Source organism: Carassius gibelio, chromosome B18, assembly GCF_023724105.1.
Source record: "Carassius gibelio isolate Cgi1373 ecotype wild population from Czech Republic chromosome B18, carGib1.2-hapl.c, whole genome shotgun sequence".
In the NCBI taxonomy this organism is placed as follows: Eukaryota; Metazoa; Chordata; class Actinopteri; order Cypriniformes; family Cyprinidae; genus Carassius; species Carassius gibelio.
The window spans coordinates 24,032,413-24,050,944 of NC_068413.1; the positions used below are offsets into that span (position 1 = coordinate 24,032,413).

The 18,532-nt window shown below is 38.3% G+C and overlaps 2 protein-coding genes across 3 annotated transcripts in view; both read right to left on the minus strand.

Moving 5' to 3' along the window:
* The window catches only part of LOC127976920 (protein FAM214A), a 29,051-nt gene extending 25,744 nt beyond the window's left edge, over nucleotides 1-3,307 (minus strand). The window contains exon 1 of the mRNA XM_052581499.1: nucleotides 2,503-3,307. Within this exon, the coding sequence (XP_052437459.1) occupies nucleotides 2,503-2,614 (112 nt within the window). The 5' untranslated portion in view covers nucleotides 2,615-3,307. The remainder of the gene's footprint in view (nucleotides 1-2,502) is intronic.
* Nucleotides 3,308-7,166: 3,859 nt separating this feature from the next.
* On the minus strand, nucleotides 7,167-17,612 carry LOC127976985 (hepatocyte nuclear factor 6). Of its 2 annotated transcripts, none has more exons than XM_052581587.1 (2): nucleotides 16,301-17,612; nucleotides 7,167-12,400 (listed from the first exon to the last, which is right to left on the minus strand). In XM_052581587.1, exons 1-2 carry the CDS (start codon nucleotides 17,373-17,375, stop codon nucleotides 12,108-12,110), a joined length of 1,368 nt encoding a protein of 455 aa, XP_052437547.1. In that variant the 5' UTR covers nucleotides 17,376-17,612; the 3' UTR covers nucleotides 7,167-12,107. The 2 variants fall into 2 exon arrangements, with proteins under 2 accessions (XP_052437547.1, XP_052437546.1); XM_052581586.1 differs by having other exon boundaries at nucleotides 16,286-17,612.
* Nucleotides 17,613-18,532: the final 920 nt, after the last annotated feature.

Below are 18,532 nucleotides of genomic sequence, written 5' to 3' on the forward strand. Positions count from 1 at the left end.
ATGGTAAAAGTGGGCAGCACTGTTGTTGGGTGCAGCTACTGGTGCTGAAACATACAATGCTTCTTCTTTTCTTTTTGCCAGTTTTGTTGTTCGGAATGTGATCTGGACAAGTTTTCTAGATTTAGATGTGTCGTGCATAATTTGGCTTCTAGCGAAACCTGCCTACAGACTTTTCAAACAACGCTACTGCTCTTACGAAGGATTTCAAAACTGGTTGGTCCAACCTCTGGTAAGCCAAAACAAAGATGCAAACAATGTGCAAGCTAGAAACTATTAACACACCTAATTTCCCATTGCATAGGGTGTATATACACATCCATGCACCGCCCTGCTCTAGGGAAACTGTGTCATAATCAACAGCTGTTCGACTTCAAGGCTCTCTCAACTCTCCCAGCTGACTGCAGAAGACCTGCTCCAACTGGTTATTCCAGAACTCTGACAAACATATGACACCATTTCTCCAGAGAACGTGTTTCCACATGGCCTTCACAACTCAAAGTTCCTGGATCTACAAGCAGCTTTCCACCTCATCATGACATCATGGATCAAGAAATCTCAGGATGATCATCTGAATAATTTATACCATTAAGCTCTTGTATGAGATGGAATGGATTTTTAATCATGGTTAAGACCCAGCATGATCTCTTAAAAAATAATAACCAACCCAAGAAATTATGTCACTGAGTTTCATGTTTTTCAAAATATGTTTTGAGCTTTTAAAAGAAAAAAAAATCCACTTTCAGAGTAGCAGAATTAATAAACTTCAAAACCAATGTGTTTCACAAAAGAAAGTGATATGGATCAGAATTATACTGTTGCGAGTAAGTGATGACAGGATTTTTTGAGCCAGCAATGCCTTAAACAGTCAAATAAAACTGATCAAAACAGCTAAAGATCAGTGCTGAATCAATAATGGTGAGCAAAGATTAAAAAAGGAAACAGGTCAAACAAGAGATGTTTATTGGTGTCAGCACCAGACTAATCGATTTTCAGCCGCAATAGAGTCCAGAGGAAGCCACATGATCCTGTTACATGTCTGAGTTGATTGCGAGTGTCATCCTAGTGCCAGAAACAAGAGAGAATCTCAGAATCCCTGCTCAAAAACGTCACCTTTAAAAAGAGAGCCCTTTAAAGAGATATTCCAAATAATATGGAAATATTTTGGTGCATTGTTTTAAGTTCCAGAGTAAAGAGGAAAGAAAGCAAGAGAGCGCTAGTGGAAGTGAACAACCTGCTATTTCCATCAATGGAACAGTGTGTTACAAATAACAATAGCACAGAAGGGATGTCATATTTACTCCATAACAGTCTTTTGTCGGTAATCAACTCTCACTCTAAAAGCCAGACAGACCAAGAGGTCTCTAATCCATGAAGAGAAATCCAATAGAAGGAAATGACTCTGAAAGCACCTAAGCAATGCAACCAGTTCATTCCACTTTAAAGTTAATTTTTGTGTTCCAACAAGAATATATCTGGCTAGTCAGGCCTGTTTGTTGGCTTTTGTAAATTGGCAGTGGCAGTAGGGCAAACCACAGTCACAGGGGCCAAATTACATCCAAACATGTCTTCAGCCTGTCCAAACATGGAAGCTTAGAGGAGTACAGCAGTTAGAAATATCTCTCATCTAGACATAGTAGCGATCTTAAAATGTGGAGTTACAAGTAACCTTTGAGGGCGGTATATGATACATTTCTTATCTTTTGTATCTGAAATAAGAGGGACAAAGAGTTGACATGCCTGGGGGAGGGAGTGAGGACAGGTAATGTCATGCAAATCTAGGCTTAATGCCTAGTCACTACTGTAACGCTATTCACTTTTTCAGCTGTTTTTCCCCCCCAAGTTACTTATTCCCGAAGAATTAATAAATCAGACGAGTAACTGACATAATGGTTTTGCTCTAACTGCTTTAACAGCCCCCCCCCCCCCCCCAAAAAAGTGTGTCCAACTAAAACATATGTAGCCAAACAAAACAAACATAAACCCAAATACACAACAAAAGCAAATATGTACCTGACACAAAAAGTGACAAAAACAAACCCATACCCAAACAAAGACACATACCCATACCCAACAAAAACAAATCAAACCCATATCCAACGAAATTAAATATGTGCCTCCAAAAAACATCAACAGTAACAAAGTAACATGTACGTACAATCGCGTTACAGTAACTGTAGTGAATATAGAGCACGCTTTTATATAATAGAGCGGACAATTCTAAAGATTGTGTATTGTGTATGTCTGCGAAAACAAAACAAAAAAAACACACACAAACACAACATACAACACGCACACATATTTGAACTACGACGCTTTGTTCCACTCAGAAAGCGACAACCAAAGCGTTAAAAGCGACAATAAGACCGTGTTGCAACATATCATCTGAACATTATCAAAACACATGCATGAAACAAACACACTTCAGCGCCGTGACGTCACGAGCCAGGGACCGATGGCATTCAAACACTCATGTTATCACGCATTTTCTCTTTTTTATTTTACCTCTGTCAGGTTTCATGTTGGTCACAGACACCGTGATCCCCTCCAGGATGCCTGCGGTCCGTCTTCCGTCTTCCGAGCTTTGTTTAGACTTTAAAACTCGTCCCTTAGACATCGGTTAGCTATCGATCTGGCCAACAGCCATTCGGATATTACTGATCTGAGAGCTGTATGATCAAACGTAGATCCACACGCGACTGTGTGTTAAAGTCCGGCGGTCTGATGAACTAGTCCATCAAAACACCACCAGAGTTCTACCTAAACAAGCAAGCAATGAGCATCTCTCGTCTCGATCAAGCTAAATATCCCAAACCCCCGCGGTTTGTGGACTCATTGCCGATGCCAAACGAGCTCCAGTGCCAACACACCAGTCTCTGCTCAAATCAGTGCCACTGATCTGCTCGAATTAAAGCCACACGAGACGCATCGGGATCCCCTGGATCATCATCACCAAACCTACCGACAGGCAGATCAGACACTACCAAAGAACCACCAACAGCATCTCCTCCTGGAGAAATGTTACGTGGCTGTGATAAATCTGACTTTAGCCGGCAAGAAGTGGCTCATAGCTCTAAACCCCCTTTTCGACCACTGGCTCATAAACACTTCGCATAAAAACACTGGAGACGGAAGGACTGAATTAACTAGTTCTGCAAACTATCTACACGAAACGACTGTCCTAACCTAGCGATGACAACCTCCACACCGAGGTGTTCGAGCTGTCTAAACGATATCTCGGAGATTAAATTATCAGCAGTGACAAAGCTCATGTTCTCCCCCTCTCTCTCTCTCTTTGCTTGTCAAAACAAATGCAGGAGGACAGCCTCTAAAGTCATGTGTCCCAACAACAGCTCGCCGAGTCCCGCCCCCATGGTAGACGTCACTTCCGCCCCGCGGCACTGGCTTGAACTCGTTACCGCAGCAACGCGTGAGCGCAACCCACTTATCTTAACACTTTCAGCGTTATCCTTTCTTTTACTGTCTATGGCTTTAAAGCGTCTATCGTGGCCCACTTTTGTTTATACCTGAAACGTGTTTTAATGCATAAATTAACCCCTAAAAGTCAGATAATTTAACCTTTATTGAAGTCAGTTTATTGTACCTTTACACAAAATAAAAATAAAATAAGATCTATCTAGCTATCAAGTTTGCATGTTTTGTTACATCAGACTTTTATAGTCCATAGGCTAATGAGAGTAAGTTACTCTCAAAAATAAAAAATATTAAAAAAATTATAATAATAATATATATATATATATATATATATATATATATTAGCAGTAGCCCTCATTTTATTATATAGGTATACTTTCAAAGTAAAGTACAGTATCATTGTACTAGTGGTATATTTTATGTATGCTTGGGACTAAAATGTTTAGAAGAGTATGCTATAGGCTACTTGTGTATGTTACAATAGTACATTTGGAGGACACAACTGGTAGGAAAAATCTAAATGCTTAATTTACTAGTTTTTATATTTGTTTTTATATCATTTATTATTTATTAGTATTTTTTGTTTGATATACTTTAATATATATCACAAGTATAGGCTATTGCAATCTATCTTGAACCTAAAATCATACCTATTGTTTATATATTATTTTTCACTTTAAGTATGTCTACCCATCCTCTAAACCAGTATTTCAGGTCGGGGAGTCCTTGGAAGGATGGCCAGTCAATCACAGAGGCGACTGCTTAGCGAACTAAGCACAGGGAACATTCACCTGTTGTTCATGCACCACCTAATTTGCATTATGTGTTCAATAAAATACCCAATACCCAATCCAATTCACTGACAGTTTTCCCCAGTGCATGCTTAAAGTGCAAAAATAATACACACAACTGCTAAAAATTTAAGTATTTGCATGGACTTTAATTGTATATGCATAAAGCAAACGTAAAATATAGTTAATATATTACTGTATTAAATGTTACTGCAACATTTATAAAGTAGATACTGTGCAGCATTTAGCAAGATGTAAGATAGCGTCAAGTCAGGTGCATTGCATTCTCTCTCTCTTTCTCTCTCTCGTAAGGGAAGATATTTGCTATTTGCTAAAGCAAATTATTTGTACAAAGTTCTCAATTAAAAGGTTCTTTTTTTGTCTTTTTTATTACTAAATGATTATATGAGATTAAATAATTTTATGTAATGAATGTTATATAAATTATTATTTTTTTTTTAAATTTATTTGATTTATATTAAATTTCGATACAACATACATGCAGAGAACACTTTGAAAATAGGATTTAGAATTTAAATTATGTAAAAATGTTGATTACTGAAAAAAAAAAAAAATGTGTGTATGTTTGTGTGTGTGTGTGTGTGTGATTTTCTTGCTTCAAAGCACAAGATGATCTTTGGATCTTAAATCTTGGTAAACATGATCATCAAGTTTTGCCCAAGAAAACAATTTTTTTTAATTCATACTCATTTTTCAACAATTTGTTGAATGCTCTATTTCGTCTTTCCACTGTTTAGTTAGTAATAATTAGTACAAGTGGAGTTAGACTCAAGTGAATAGCAGCTGAATGTTACCATGTTTAATCTCTATTAAATTTAATCTTTCCCAGAGGTTCAGGCCTCATTACAAAACTCTCCACTGTCTTTTCACGTTATTAGATAATGGCACACAGGTCATGGTTGATTGATGGAATAGAGCTTGCATAAAAGAACAAATGAATACTCAGAGGATCAAGCTGACCTTCATTTTCTTTTCTTTTCATTTTTTTTTCTTTTTGAAGCACATGACATATAAGGATATAAGGAGACTTATGATTTACACACAACCTCATGCGATTTAACACACTTTCTCATGTTTTAAAAATATTACCTTAGAAAGAGCCCACCAGTCAAATATTGACATAATTTGTCTTTGCATTTTTAGTCACGGATAGCTATGTACAAAGACAAACAGGAAGAGTACCAAGAGCATTTCAGTCAAAACATGTCGAGATCTATCCTGCTTAGCCAAATAAGGTCAGATTTGCAAAACCTCTTGTGATTGAAGTGTTTTCACTTGACACAAGAGGCGCAGATTCAATATTCAGTACAACAGTTGTACTGTGCCATCTAGTGGTCTTTATTTAGAATCACAGCTTGGAGTGGTGTACGGTTTTCTCTGTAATACAGAACATTTATTTAATTGCTTTAGAAAACATAAAATCGTGTGTTCAGTGATTAATCAGCTGATTGCCAATATAATTAACTGTGTTGTTGTTGCAGCAAATGAAATTTTCAAAAATTAACCAATGAAAAAAAAAAATACCTTTATTAAAAAATATTAAGACACACACACAAAGGTGCATATTAGTAACTACATGGTACATATAAGTACCAAAGGTGACAAGTGCCCCATTGACAATTTTGTATTTTTTTTTTTCTGAGAGTGTATAACAGCAAAAATGCAAAAGGTTTCATACAAAAAAATGTCAAACCAACCGTGTTTTTACTTTTATAAAAAGCCAATGATAAATTTTACTTCATTCTTGTTCAACCAGTAAAAATTAGAATTGATCATGACTCATCAGTAAAGTTATAGCATATTAAATATTTAAACACAAAATTGTATCTTTGGTCTTGTTTACCAATACAATATCTAAACATCTTATTAAAACAATATATTATTATTATTATTATTATATTTTTATATTGTTTTATATTATTATAATATATTATTTTATATAATTTTTTTTACTTAGGGAAGAAAAATAATTAGCAGAATAATTCAATTTCGAGTTGTCTCCACAATAGGATTGTGTATTTGTACATTTTACATCTTTTCTCGTTCAGAATCTAATTCTGTAGCTTTACAATAAATCATGTTTAATATTTCACTTATTCAGATGAATTTCTAATCCAAAGTGTGACGCCATTTCCTACAAACCAAGGATTTTAAACTCACCATATTCTTTGTATTAGTTTTGCAGTATGCAGTATAAACATTGTCTGCAGTATATTTTACATTTAAAAATCTAATAATAATGCAAAATAACCATATATTTAATTTCAAGATTAAATTACGTAGGACTAGAAATAAAATGTAGCGCTCCAATCAGAAAAAAAGTTGTACTGCAGGTGCGTAGAGCCAATTGCATAGGAATAAACAAGAGGAGTGGCTAGCCGTGGCATAATAGACTATTCTGTTTTTAACCCACATGCCCTTTGCACCTTTTTGCACGATGCAATTTTAAAAATAAAATATTTTTTGTAGACTTCCAGTCTTGAGTGGATCAGTGTGTGGCCAGCCACTCCTCTTGTTTAAGATTAAATTACACAACATGTTAGGTCATGTGATAACAGTGTAAAATTACTTTTTGAAATATATTTGAAATACCACTTTATTAAATCTTACTGCACAGTTTCTAAAGTATATGCTGTGCAGCATTTAACAAGATTTAAGATAGTGTCAAGTGCTTTGCATTGTGGTGTACAGTATTGTCTATGATATATATGGTGCACATTTTGGTCAATGTAAATGTTTATTTTGGGCATTGCATAGATTCCGTTGAGGTGTGTAATACCTGGGAAAACTGTCCATCAGAATGACCATTTATCTGAATGGCAGTTGCTTGGTTGTCACGTAAGCACTCATTCAAAAACATTTGTTACCACATTTTGTTGAATACCATGTAAAGATTGAATAAAAGACAAGAAAGCCAATAAATCTGGTTGTGATGTGCTGGAAAACCCAACCTTTTTATTTTCTACATTTTTGTGACTACAGAAATGCTGAAACATTTTAACACTGAAAAAAGCATGGTGACATCATCACTTGCGTCTTTTTTTTTCCTTTTTTTTTTCTTGCGTAGCAAACACAGAAGATGATATTGCACGGCATAGAGAACAGTAGCTAACAGGAAAGAAGAATGAATGAAAAAAAATTGTAGATCAGATTTGAAAATGAAAAGCATGACGCATTACAACCTGAGAGTAATACCTACTGCATTCCTCCACTGAAACAGACACAACATACAGAGAAAACAGAGAAGAAAAAAGAAAAGTGTAAAAACAGAACCAGCTTGATTCAAGATGCACTGTTCGAAATGGAAACAAGCCATATGTTTGTGAAAGAAAATGTCAGCAAGTTTATTTTTCAGTTTATCAAAACCTTCCTCCTTCTTTATAATAATCATCGCTGGAAGTAGTCCCTCTTGGACCTACAAAAAAATAAATATAAAAAAATGAAAAACATGATTTTTGTTTTCCAGCTGATTGTCTTAGGCGCTCTCAGTATTATACGGCACACAGAGCCAAGCCTTTCTATCAAATAGGAACTCCTTTTCCACGACAACCAACTGGGATAGGAATTAATGATTAGAGCAATCCCAACATTCACATACATCGAGCTATCTAAGCTAGACACTACATTAGAGGGGTGGGTCGGGACGGAGCGTAGGGTTTGGGAAGAAAAAGGGTGAGAATTCTGATGCAGAGAGCTTACACTGTGATGTAGGAGGGATTCTGGGATTTACGCCAGTCTATGCTGCCATACAAAACAAATCCTAAACGGTGAACCTGGATCATCTATCTGACGTCCCATATGTGAACCACAGGAATCCCACAGCCAGCAAACCTAATGCAAGAAACAACTCTGATTGTACAGCATAGCGAGACAAAAAGCTCTGCTGTCATGGGCCTTCTCTTTAATCCTGCTAAGGGACTGCATCATTCTTGTCATGGTGTTTCCAATCAGACACACAAAGCACCCAGTTTGAGTCAATAATGTCCGAGCCATTTGCAGCATCAAACAATAAGGGAATCAGTTTGGTGAAATAATACAGCTTGAAACAATGCTGTGATTTTGAAGCAGGGGGTCCAGATTCAACAGTTTGGCCTTATGCAAAATTCAAATATAGTTTAAAAGTAGGCGCACATTCTGACAAATCAACATATAAGTGGTAAAATTGTCATGATATGATAGCACATGTTTTGCCAATAACAGAACTAATTTAGAATCCCATAGTCGTTATTCTGAACTATGGCAGATTGGCAGTTATGGGAGTGTTTTTAAAGTTGTTTGAAAACAATTCAGCAATTCTGTTTGTTGCCGCTAATGGACCAGAAATGAAACTGTCACCATTAGACTCAAACGTCTGCCCTCCCCATACATGCACAGACCAATTCCTGTTTTCTTTACAGATTTATTCGCCTTTGTTCATAGTCAGTACACATGTTCGAAAACCAAAATTGACATATTAGATGGATCTAAGCAGCAGTGCCACGTCAATTAAAAACCAACCCAGCGACGTGGCCCCGCCCATGGCAGACCTGCTGCCCCGCCCACGCTCCACCCACTCAGTGTCCGAAACAGGAAAGTGAGCAGGACTTGTAGCCCTCCGTCCCAAAAGCCACAGATTGTACTGTTTAGCAGTATATGCCTCCAATGAGTTGAACTAAGCTCGTCTACATTGTCCCACTATGTTCATACCCGTGCTGACAGCAAAAGACCTCACAAACGCCAGTGCTTATGCAAAAATTACACTACTTTCTTTCATCCCCACCTCCCCCCTTCCCACTTTTTGGTTTGGTTAGAAAATCTTTGGATGTGCAGCAATACCCATAAAAAATGATTTGAAATACAAAGGACAAAATCATTCTGGACATTTAAATAACATAAAAAAAGGTCAAATAAAAACATCATACACTGCTTTTCTTCGCAGGTCTCCGTAGGACCGTTCGGATCTCTGGCAGTGTATTAGTACATGGACCAAAGTGGCATCTAACATACAAACACAGAGGAATTGAAATTCATCGATATATCTACACTTCAGACATAACGCTGTAAAATAAAACGAATGTCCACTTTTTTTGTTTTGTTATTGTTTTGTTTTTTCCAAAAAGCCTACTATGTACAAATCTATATTTTCTACAAATACATAAATTAAAACATAGGTTAAGCGATACAAAAATGCAATTAAATTAATGTAAACCACAACACAGTAATAGAAGAAAGTGAACGAATAGACACAGAATCACAGCAGTTGGTTTTACCCTGTAAAAAAAACAATAGTCAAACATCCTTAGAGTATCGGAATAACACAAGGCTTTAATAAAAAATACGCTTCTTTTCCTTCCTGCAAGTTTCAGTCTGCTATCACAGAAACTCGCCTTTGGTAACCAAAACGGAGCACTTTAGCCAAAGCCGTCAAAATAAATACTCATAAAGCTTTTTTTTCCCCCGAAGTCACATCAACGATTACCAAACTAGTTCAGTTCTGCCTTAATCACATAAACTCTCTATACAACAGAACTGTGAAAATTTATTACTATGAGGTATTTAGATATTGGTAGAGACGTGCACGGCCTAATCGGTGGACGCACCCACGGGCGACGTGGCGAGGGGTCGGGGCAAGTGGCAGATTTGGCAGGGCCTTTCAAAGGGAGGTGGCAGGAGCTTTGGTTTGTCAGCAAGAGTTGGAGAAAGCAAGAGAAATTCCTTTGGTATGTTTTCATTGCATGGTTGCACTGGCAAAAGCACCACGGTGAGAGAGAAGAAATATTCCATTTTTTTTCTTCATCAGTGGCCCTTCCACAGGCTGAGGTATTCCGAGAGTTAAAAGGTGGGTGTCGAGAGGTCAACGGCGGTTTAACACTTTGGTTCAAGCAAGGCACTCGTCCTGTGAGTTTAACACATGTCTGCCGAGGGCGCTGTTACATAAGCACGGATGAGTGGTAGAGAGCATTAGAGCGAAGGAGAGGAAGAAAAAGGGGCAACACGCCATCTATCCATCCACCTTATCATTCATTTAGGCCGTGCAAAGAGAACAAATCTTTGGTATTCTTTGGTATCATTACGTTGATAGAAATCACAAATGGAAACGGACTGAGGTAGCATCTTTGGTTCACACTAAAATATCAGCAGGTCTAAACATGTTTTTTTTTTTTTTTTGGTCATTTTTTGTCTTCTTTTCTACATGAGCAAGCAGCGCTCTTTTATATATGCTTCGATGTTGTAATAGTCGTAAATACCAAATATATTTGTAAAGCTAAAACACATCACAAGAGACAACAAGGCCAGATATCTTGTGAGTTTGAGTGAGTCTGTTATATGAAGCGAACACATCACCCTGCTTCAGTCTCCATAATGCTTTCTTCCTAGTTGTGAAATGCATAGAATGCGCTCCCTCTCTCTTACTGGGGTATTGGGTTCAGGCCCGGATGGGGACTCTGCGGTGGTGTTGATGGTCAATGCCGTGAAAATAATGCATTAGACAATGAAATAGCCTTCTATCAAGAGCTAAATGGGAAATAAACCCAATGAATCTAATATGACGGTGCATGGCTTATGGGTTTGTGAAAGCATCCTGACAGCCACCGGTCAATCGAACTTTTTTTCTTCTGTACATTACCATTCTGAGCATGAGAAAGCTGTTCATATGCAATGAAAGTTTGAAATGAAATGTCACACAAAACAACCTGAATTTCCTCCTGCTTCCTCTAATGACAATTAAAAGCGTGTGCATTAGCCCCAGACAAAGCTAATAATGATAAACAAGAAGTCTCTTCAGCCTCATTAGATGAGAGTCTGCGAAACTAAGTTAAATAAGCTGTGTTTGAATGATGGATGTGGGTATGAAACAGTGACAGGTGCTGGTTGTGTGTAAGTTTGTCTTTGGTTTACAGCAACTGGCATTGAAATATTTAAAATACAGGTATAAAAAAAAAAGGCAGGTTAAAGCTAGCAAAAATCTCCCTGAAATAATCACAAGAAAGGACTGAGGCAGGAATGGGGTGCGGGTAGAGCTGTGTCCTCACAGAGACATGTTTGGCTAGTGATTGAGTTTGTTTTAGGACAAACAAGAGAATGAATTATACATTAAATGGCTATGGAAACCACAGCCCATGATAAATTTACTGAGTCACCTGATTAGGACAGTCACAGGGGTCTTGTTAAGAGGAATAAATATAGTTTAGTCTGATTTAAAAAAAAAAAAATACATGTGTTTCTTTGGTTTTACCATCTGCGATTGATAAGTAGTGAAGATGGCAAGTTCACATGTATTTTTTAGGTTTCTATGTAACTTTTCCAACAATTAGGAAGAAAGCACTATCCTGAGGGTTACATTCAGGCAACTTTTGTCAAGATTCTACACAATCTAGTTATATTTGGCATCCCTGGCAACATCTGGGATGCCTTTAGAGGTGAATGTGTGACGTCAGGCTTTACACCTGCCGATCAAGCCCCTCACTGACGTCGCAAAATCTGGAATCTGACATCAGAGTGAATAACAATCACTCAACGTTAATGACCAATCATTCATTGATGAGACAAAGTCTTTGAAAGCAACCAATCACATGAGAAAGAAAGACTCCAGTTAGGGGAGTGTGTTGAGATGAGGAACGACCAGTGATTGGAGTGTAACCTCTTTTTTTTTTTTGTCTTTTTTTTTTTTTTTTTTGCAGAATGTCAGACATAAACGAAGAAAGTCCTAGATGGGGATCAAAGCAGTCTTTGGTGTTTTTCTTTGGATATTATAAATATCGGTACTGTACAAGTTTTAAGGGCAAACGCTGTCTAAAATTGTCTCTTGTTAAGTTTTCTTTGTTTAAAGCTTTTCCACCGAAGTTTTTTTTTTTCTTTTCCCATAATGCAGCCACTACTCCATCATGCTTTGGTACAAGTGCTGGAGGAGGAGGAGTTGGTCGAGTTGGAGCTGCCGTCATCCAGCCACTTATCGAGGCTCCGCCGACGCGCGTTCATGAAGAAGTTGCTGACGGTGGCGAGCTCCAGGCCCAGCTGCTGAGAGATGGTGATTTGTAACTCTTTGGACGGGCGCTTGTTCTCTTTGAATATTGCATGTAAAGTCCGACGCTGGACATCAGTGAAGACCAGCCGGGGCTTCTTGGAGATGCTCCCTCGCTCACATTTACCATGCTCCTGCTCCTTTCTCTTGCACGCTGAAAGAACAAAAGATTCACATGAAACAGTGAGAGATAAATGCCTAACATGTAAAAGAAACAGACTAATTTGTCACGACACAGTTTGAGTTTTTGATAAACACTTTATTTTACAGTGTCCGTGCTACATGCACTTACTGTAGCCTTAAGAGTAAATTATGCATAATTACATGCAACTGACCCTAAACTGAACCCTATTCCTAACCCTAATTAATACTTTTACTTAAATGTATAATTACAATGTAACAAGGACACCTTAAAATAGTGTTTCTGAAATTGTTCTCAAAGCAAATCAGTTAAAAACATGAAACAGACAAAACAAAACAGAAACACTGATGCTTTTCGGAGGGTTTGTACTGAAAATTTCACTATATGTTCACTATACCAATGAAGTCTCTGGAACTGTCCGTGGTGCTTAAATCTAACCACATGCATTGCAGATACACTATCACAACAAATAGAACCACTTACTGCCAGCCGATGAATAAAACAACAACAACAATTGTTTAACAAAACTAAGCAGTAGCTATTTAAATAAAAAAAGGCCTGTGTTTTTTTCTGTCTTTGTGAAAAATCCTAATGGGCGGCATTTCTGTTATTAAGAAACCACAAGAGGGCGCTAAAAGACGGTGCGAAACCGCTTGAAGCAGGTATTTACTTTAACCGTAACACGCACGCACACACACGCGTGCACGATTCGTTAACAGCTAACTTATTTTCTTAAATAAACCGGCTCATATCATTAGTATGTCAAGCACAGTTCTGCGTCTAAGTTCTATCGCCCATTATATAACACATTGCCGTTCCACATGCAGTAGCACACCATTAATACTTATTTTAATATTTAAGATTGATATGTATTAAGCGTAAATTTTGAATGTTATTTATCATATTTAAATAAATTATATATTTATTTAATTAAATTATAAATATCCTAAGAGTTTTAAGCCAATAGCCTGTCGTTTTTATAATGTAAAGAGGTATAACGTGAATAAACATTTAATGTACACGCTAGTCCATTCGTGTAAAAGAAGAACGAAACTATGCACAGGTTTTGAAACTGTGGGTAAATATTAACAAAAGGCAAATGAGCTCGCTATCATGTGTCATAAATTAAAACTGTGTCCATGCACAAGGCCGTTGTGACGAGTTCCACGCAGATTCCCAGGGAAAAAACTGCGAACCTCTTTATCCTTCAGCACATTTGATCATCACATATAGGTACTGTTTGTCTGCAAATCATTAGACAGGCGCCAGATAAGCGCGCACCCGAGGCCAAGGCTCGCCCACGGTCACTCATTTCACACTGGCTCCATGCAGCAACAAAACAGAACCTAATCTACGCTCAGGCCAAAAATATATTAGCATTATTTAGGCTACCATGTAATTATATAGAGCCTATACAATATTAGAATATATAATAACATATAAGGAATTTAGATTACACATGCTATTGGTTATAGAATATGAATAGACAGCCTATAAAAATTCCGTTTCGTTACATTCCTATTTAGAAGTACATCAACTACTGGTCTGTTAAGCGTTTTTTGATTTAATAATAATTTATTAGTTATTAATTTAGCCTAATGTTATGAAGTTTAGCGAAACCGCATTTGGGTTCGGATATAGTTTGAAATGACTATATATACCTGAACAAAATGTCTCTTAGCTTTTTATATGACATTTTAGATGTAAAATTAGACAATTTGTAATATATTATTTGTATATATACTTCCATATCAACTTTTATTTTTATTTTTATAATAGTACAGTAATTTCTTCCCAAAATTATATCAATTGCAAAATGATTAACAATTATGGACAAACAGCTTAAAGCATGTCGCTTTGATAAAAGTAAAAGGTTATTTTCATTTATTACCTTGTTACAAAATTACGCAAATACTAATTATTTAGGCATAATAATAATAATAATAATAATAATAATAATAATAATAATAAACAAACAAACAAACAAACAGCTAATGTCAGTTTTTGTTTGCTTGTTTCTTCTTCTAGTTTTCTTTTTCTATTAAAATTAGACTAGGATAACTTTTCAACAAACAACACATTAAGCCCTCCTCATAAGAAACCATATGCTAAAATATAAATATAAAGAGCTGAGATAAAATTGGCGCGCATGGCAAATTCACGGCATAAAAATCACGAGTGTGTAAAAGGTGTAAAAGAGCAGTATTGTGAAAGACTGCTGAATGGTCTACTGTCTTACATTACTAAGGAAAAGGAGAAGGGAACTGAATTTGAATAATCAATATACCAATTCTATATATACCTCTCAGTAGGCCGATCACATACCCTCAACCATGTGCACTCAATCAATAATATACATCACTGTGTCTGAAACCTTCACTAATTTCAATATCCTTTAACTGAATAAGAAAATAATCTCACTAAACCAAAATAAGCTAAATCTAACTGTCATGTAGGCTAATTAGAATTGCAATAGTTTATAATAATACAAATAATCAAAAAGATCCAAACATTCTCTGGATTTCTTTTTAGTTTATGTCAACCAAAAGAAAAACGAATAGCCTACACGATATATATATATAAAAAATCGTAAACATATTCCCTTTTATCCTGTTCTTTGCAGAAACTTGCGGAAATAAAATGGTATGATGCAAATTCATATTTGACAATGTAATACAAAAACGTGGAGCAAAAAATCATAACAGAGCAAGGCCGAGTCTGAACTAAACAAAACCAAACAAACACCAGCCAAACATCAGCATACTGTACATGTATGACTGCATAATTAATATGATATTAATAATAAAAACGAAACTTCGATACAGGAAAAAAGAAAAATCGAGCGTAAGAGGGTAAAATAAAAGTAAACTACTTTGCGGGTGCCAGACTGTAGTGACACACAAAGAGAGCTTAAAAATAAAATCGACACAAATATTTATTTCTCATTTAAATGATTTTTTTGCCACGAAAAAATTTTTTCAGGAAAGAACGTTTGTTTCAAAGTATTTTCCCCCCAGGTGCATAAATGAATTATTGATAGTTGTGATAAAATGTATGATGAACTGGTTTAAAAGAGAGAGACATTCGCATTTGAGATGCTCTCTCATTTTCCCCTCACTGCTGGCTTTGAACGGATCAGTGGCCTCCAAAGCCGCGCGCCAATTGATTCTAATTCTCGTGAGGCAAATTAATGGAGCCCCAATCAGTTAATTAAGAAAACCTACACAGAGAACACGTCACTGGAGGAGACTGAAGAAGAAAATCGTGACCCTTTCTTACAAACCCAAACACACACTGCGACACTCATTCAGCGTCCATTTCTGTAGTCCGCACACATCGAACACGGTAACATATTTACGCGCACTAGTTCAAAAACAAAATATCTCCACGATACACGTGACCGTGTTTCACTACAGCATGTGGTAATGTTCTAAAATAAAATGTAGATCAGTGGTCATAAACGTGTTGCAAAGGCAAGTGGACACTGCATCCATTTTCACATAGACAAAATGGGACTGTGGCTACCGAGGTTAAGAGATATTTTGGATCAGACTATTTCTGTGTGCTCCATGTAACTAAGTCTGAAGATAACAAATTGCTCAATCAAATAGCTCAAAAACAAACAAGCCGAACAAAACAAATCCATTGCGCTGGATCACTTTACCTAGGCGGTCAATATTATGCATCGAGAACGCAACCTCAAGTTTGAAGGTATCAGTGAAAATCAAAGTAGCACAACGAGCGCAGGATAAAATCGCACAACCACAACAAAAAAATTAAGCTAAGTTGGAAAACTCCAAAAAGCGCAAAAACGTCGAATGCTGGTCACTCGTGAAATGCATTTGAAGGAAATGAAATGAGAGTGATATACTGAGGAGAAGAGAAGAAGTGTATTACCTATTGTTCTCTCACCTGCGAGCCTGAGCGCGGACATTCTCTGGAACTCAGGCTCCTGCAACCATTTCCACATCCTGCGAAAGGTTTCCCGGCCAGACTTGAGCTTGCTCCAGGGCTTAGGGTTCCGTAGCAGGTCCGAAAGCGTCCCTTGCGAGCGGCACAGCACCCTCTGGGCGAAGATAGCCTGCGGGATGCTATATCTTTTCAGTTCCGTGGTGATTCTTTGGGCCACTTCTTTGGTATTGACCTCTTCCATCTGTCCCGAGCTGCTGCCGTTGTTGAGCTGCGATCCGGGCACAGATGAGTGGTTCTGCTCCCTTGTGGAGCCCAGCACCTGACCGTGACCCTGGGCATTGAGATGGGCGTGCGGGTGATGGTGGATGCCGTTGAGCTGCACCATGCTCGCTGAAGACGCGCTCATGTGCTGCTCCCCGTGTCGAGCCAACATCGCGGGGTGGTGTGCCTCGAATCCGTTGGGTGTGAGCATCTTCTCGGCGGGCATGGTGGCCCCGGGGTGCGCGTACGGCGGCAGTCCCTGCTGGGAGTTGTGAATGCCGCTAAGCCCGGATCCAGACAGGGGCGACAGGCTCTGTCCCATGCTGGTTACGTCCTTGTGGTAAGGAGAGTACAGGTTGTTCATCGGGGCCAGACCCCTATCGTCCCTCATCAAGGTGAAGCTCCCGCTGACGTTCCCCGGGATCCGCTGGTGCGGGTGATGGTGGTGGTGGTGGTGATGGTGATGATGGTGGTGCGGGAATTTGTCGGAGACGGTGGAGATGGGCGGTAAGGGCTGCAGCGGAGTGAGTGTGGTGTATGTGCTGCTCATGCTCATCCCGGGGGGAGCCTCGCACGCCATGCTCATGGCCGGGTGCAGGTGCGTGGCGAGCCCGGGGTGCTCCGGGGGCCGGTGATGATGATAGTCGCCGCTGTCCAGGATTGATGCCATGCCCATGGAGCGCGCATGGGCTGACAGACTGCTCCGATGGCTCCTGTGATGAGCGCTGTCTCCGATCATGAGATCCGCCGCGCTGGGTTCATGGCTCACTCCGTGCAGATCGCCAATGTTCTCCATCGACAGCTGGGCGTTCATTATACGTGCAAGCGTGTGGACAAATCATCTATCTGATATAGCGGAGCAGTGTCCACAGAAGTGCTCTCATTGGAAAAGTTCTGTTGTTATCTTGACTATTTTTTCTCTGCCTTCTTTCCTGATTTGTTTTGTTCCCTTTTTCTATGTTTTATAGAGTTTTGTAATTTTTTTGAAATATTAAGGCCCCCGTCCCTTCAGCAGTGCATGGTGTCAGTGTGCTCGCGTCCCTCGCCATCTCTTGCCATATCTGCTGTTGTTTCGCGCACTGCTCCGCGCTGCGGCTGCCGCTCTGCTTGCCGCGCATGCGCGCTGATCGCGCCTCATTTGACGTCACTTTTTTAAGGAAGTTGCACCCCATTGCTATTAAACAGGAATGCCTCTTTCTGGATGTATAGCATGACCAACCTCACGCAACTGTTATACCGAAAATAACAATGATACTAATAAAAATGAAGGAATTTAATGGAATGACGTGTTATACCGTTGATGCTTTATTACAACAATTCCAACAGAGGACCATATTAAGTCTCATAATACGCGTGAATAATTCATGAATAAATACAATTAGTTTTGCAGAGCCCCCTTAATGCAATGGTTGTAGGAAACTTCCGGGTTCACCTGGGGGCTTCTGCTTGCATTAATATACATATAGCCTACATTAGTTCCTGCTCCGAACTCAGAGAAATGTTGATGCATGCACATATAACTGCAGATATATCAACATAATTTATATAGGCTACACATCGTCATGAGATTCAGTTGAGATAAGAAAGGTCTGACACACAGAGTAAAAATTTTTTTTACATTTTTTTTTTTAATGAAAAAAAAAAAGAAAAAAGTATACAGATTGCTGAATGTAAGTCATCCTGTACCATGCAGAGCAGTTTTTTGCGATCAAGGACAGACGGACGGGTAATAGGCAGAGAAAGGCTGGACAGATGTTTCTATTGTTGTGCTATTAAGAGTAACGAACCAAGCCATCAGGAGTGTGCCCAGCTTCCGCAGCCTGCCAGTATAATGACAGAACACATTAGGTTTCATGGGTGAACTTCATTCTGCCCACAAATGAATAGGCAAAACCCATTTCTATGCCAAATCAATGTTACAAAAATAAGTTTTTTTATTGGATGTACAGTGATTTTACTGACGAGTTAAAA

What these genes read in the sequence shown, in the direction of transcription:
- LOC127976985 (XM_052581586.1), bottom strand. Translation starts at nt 17,375, where the DNA reads ATGAACGCCCAGCTGTCGATGGAGAACATTGGCGATCTGCACGGAGTG. An exon ending in CGCAGGTGAGAGAACAATAG is followed by an intron (nt 12,401 to 16,285) that starts GTAATACACTTC and finishes TTGTTCTTTCAG; the next exon opens with CGTGCAAGAGAAAGGAGCAG.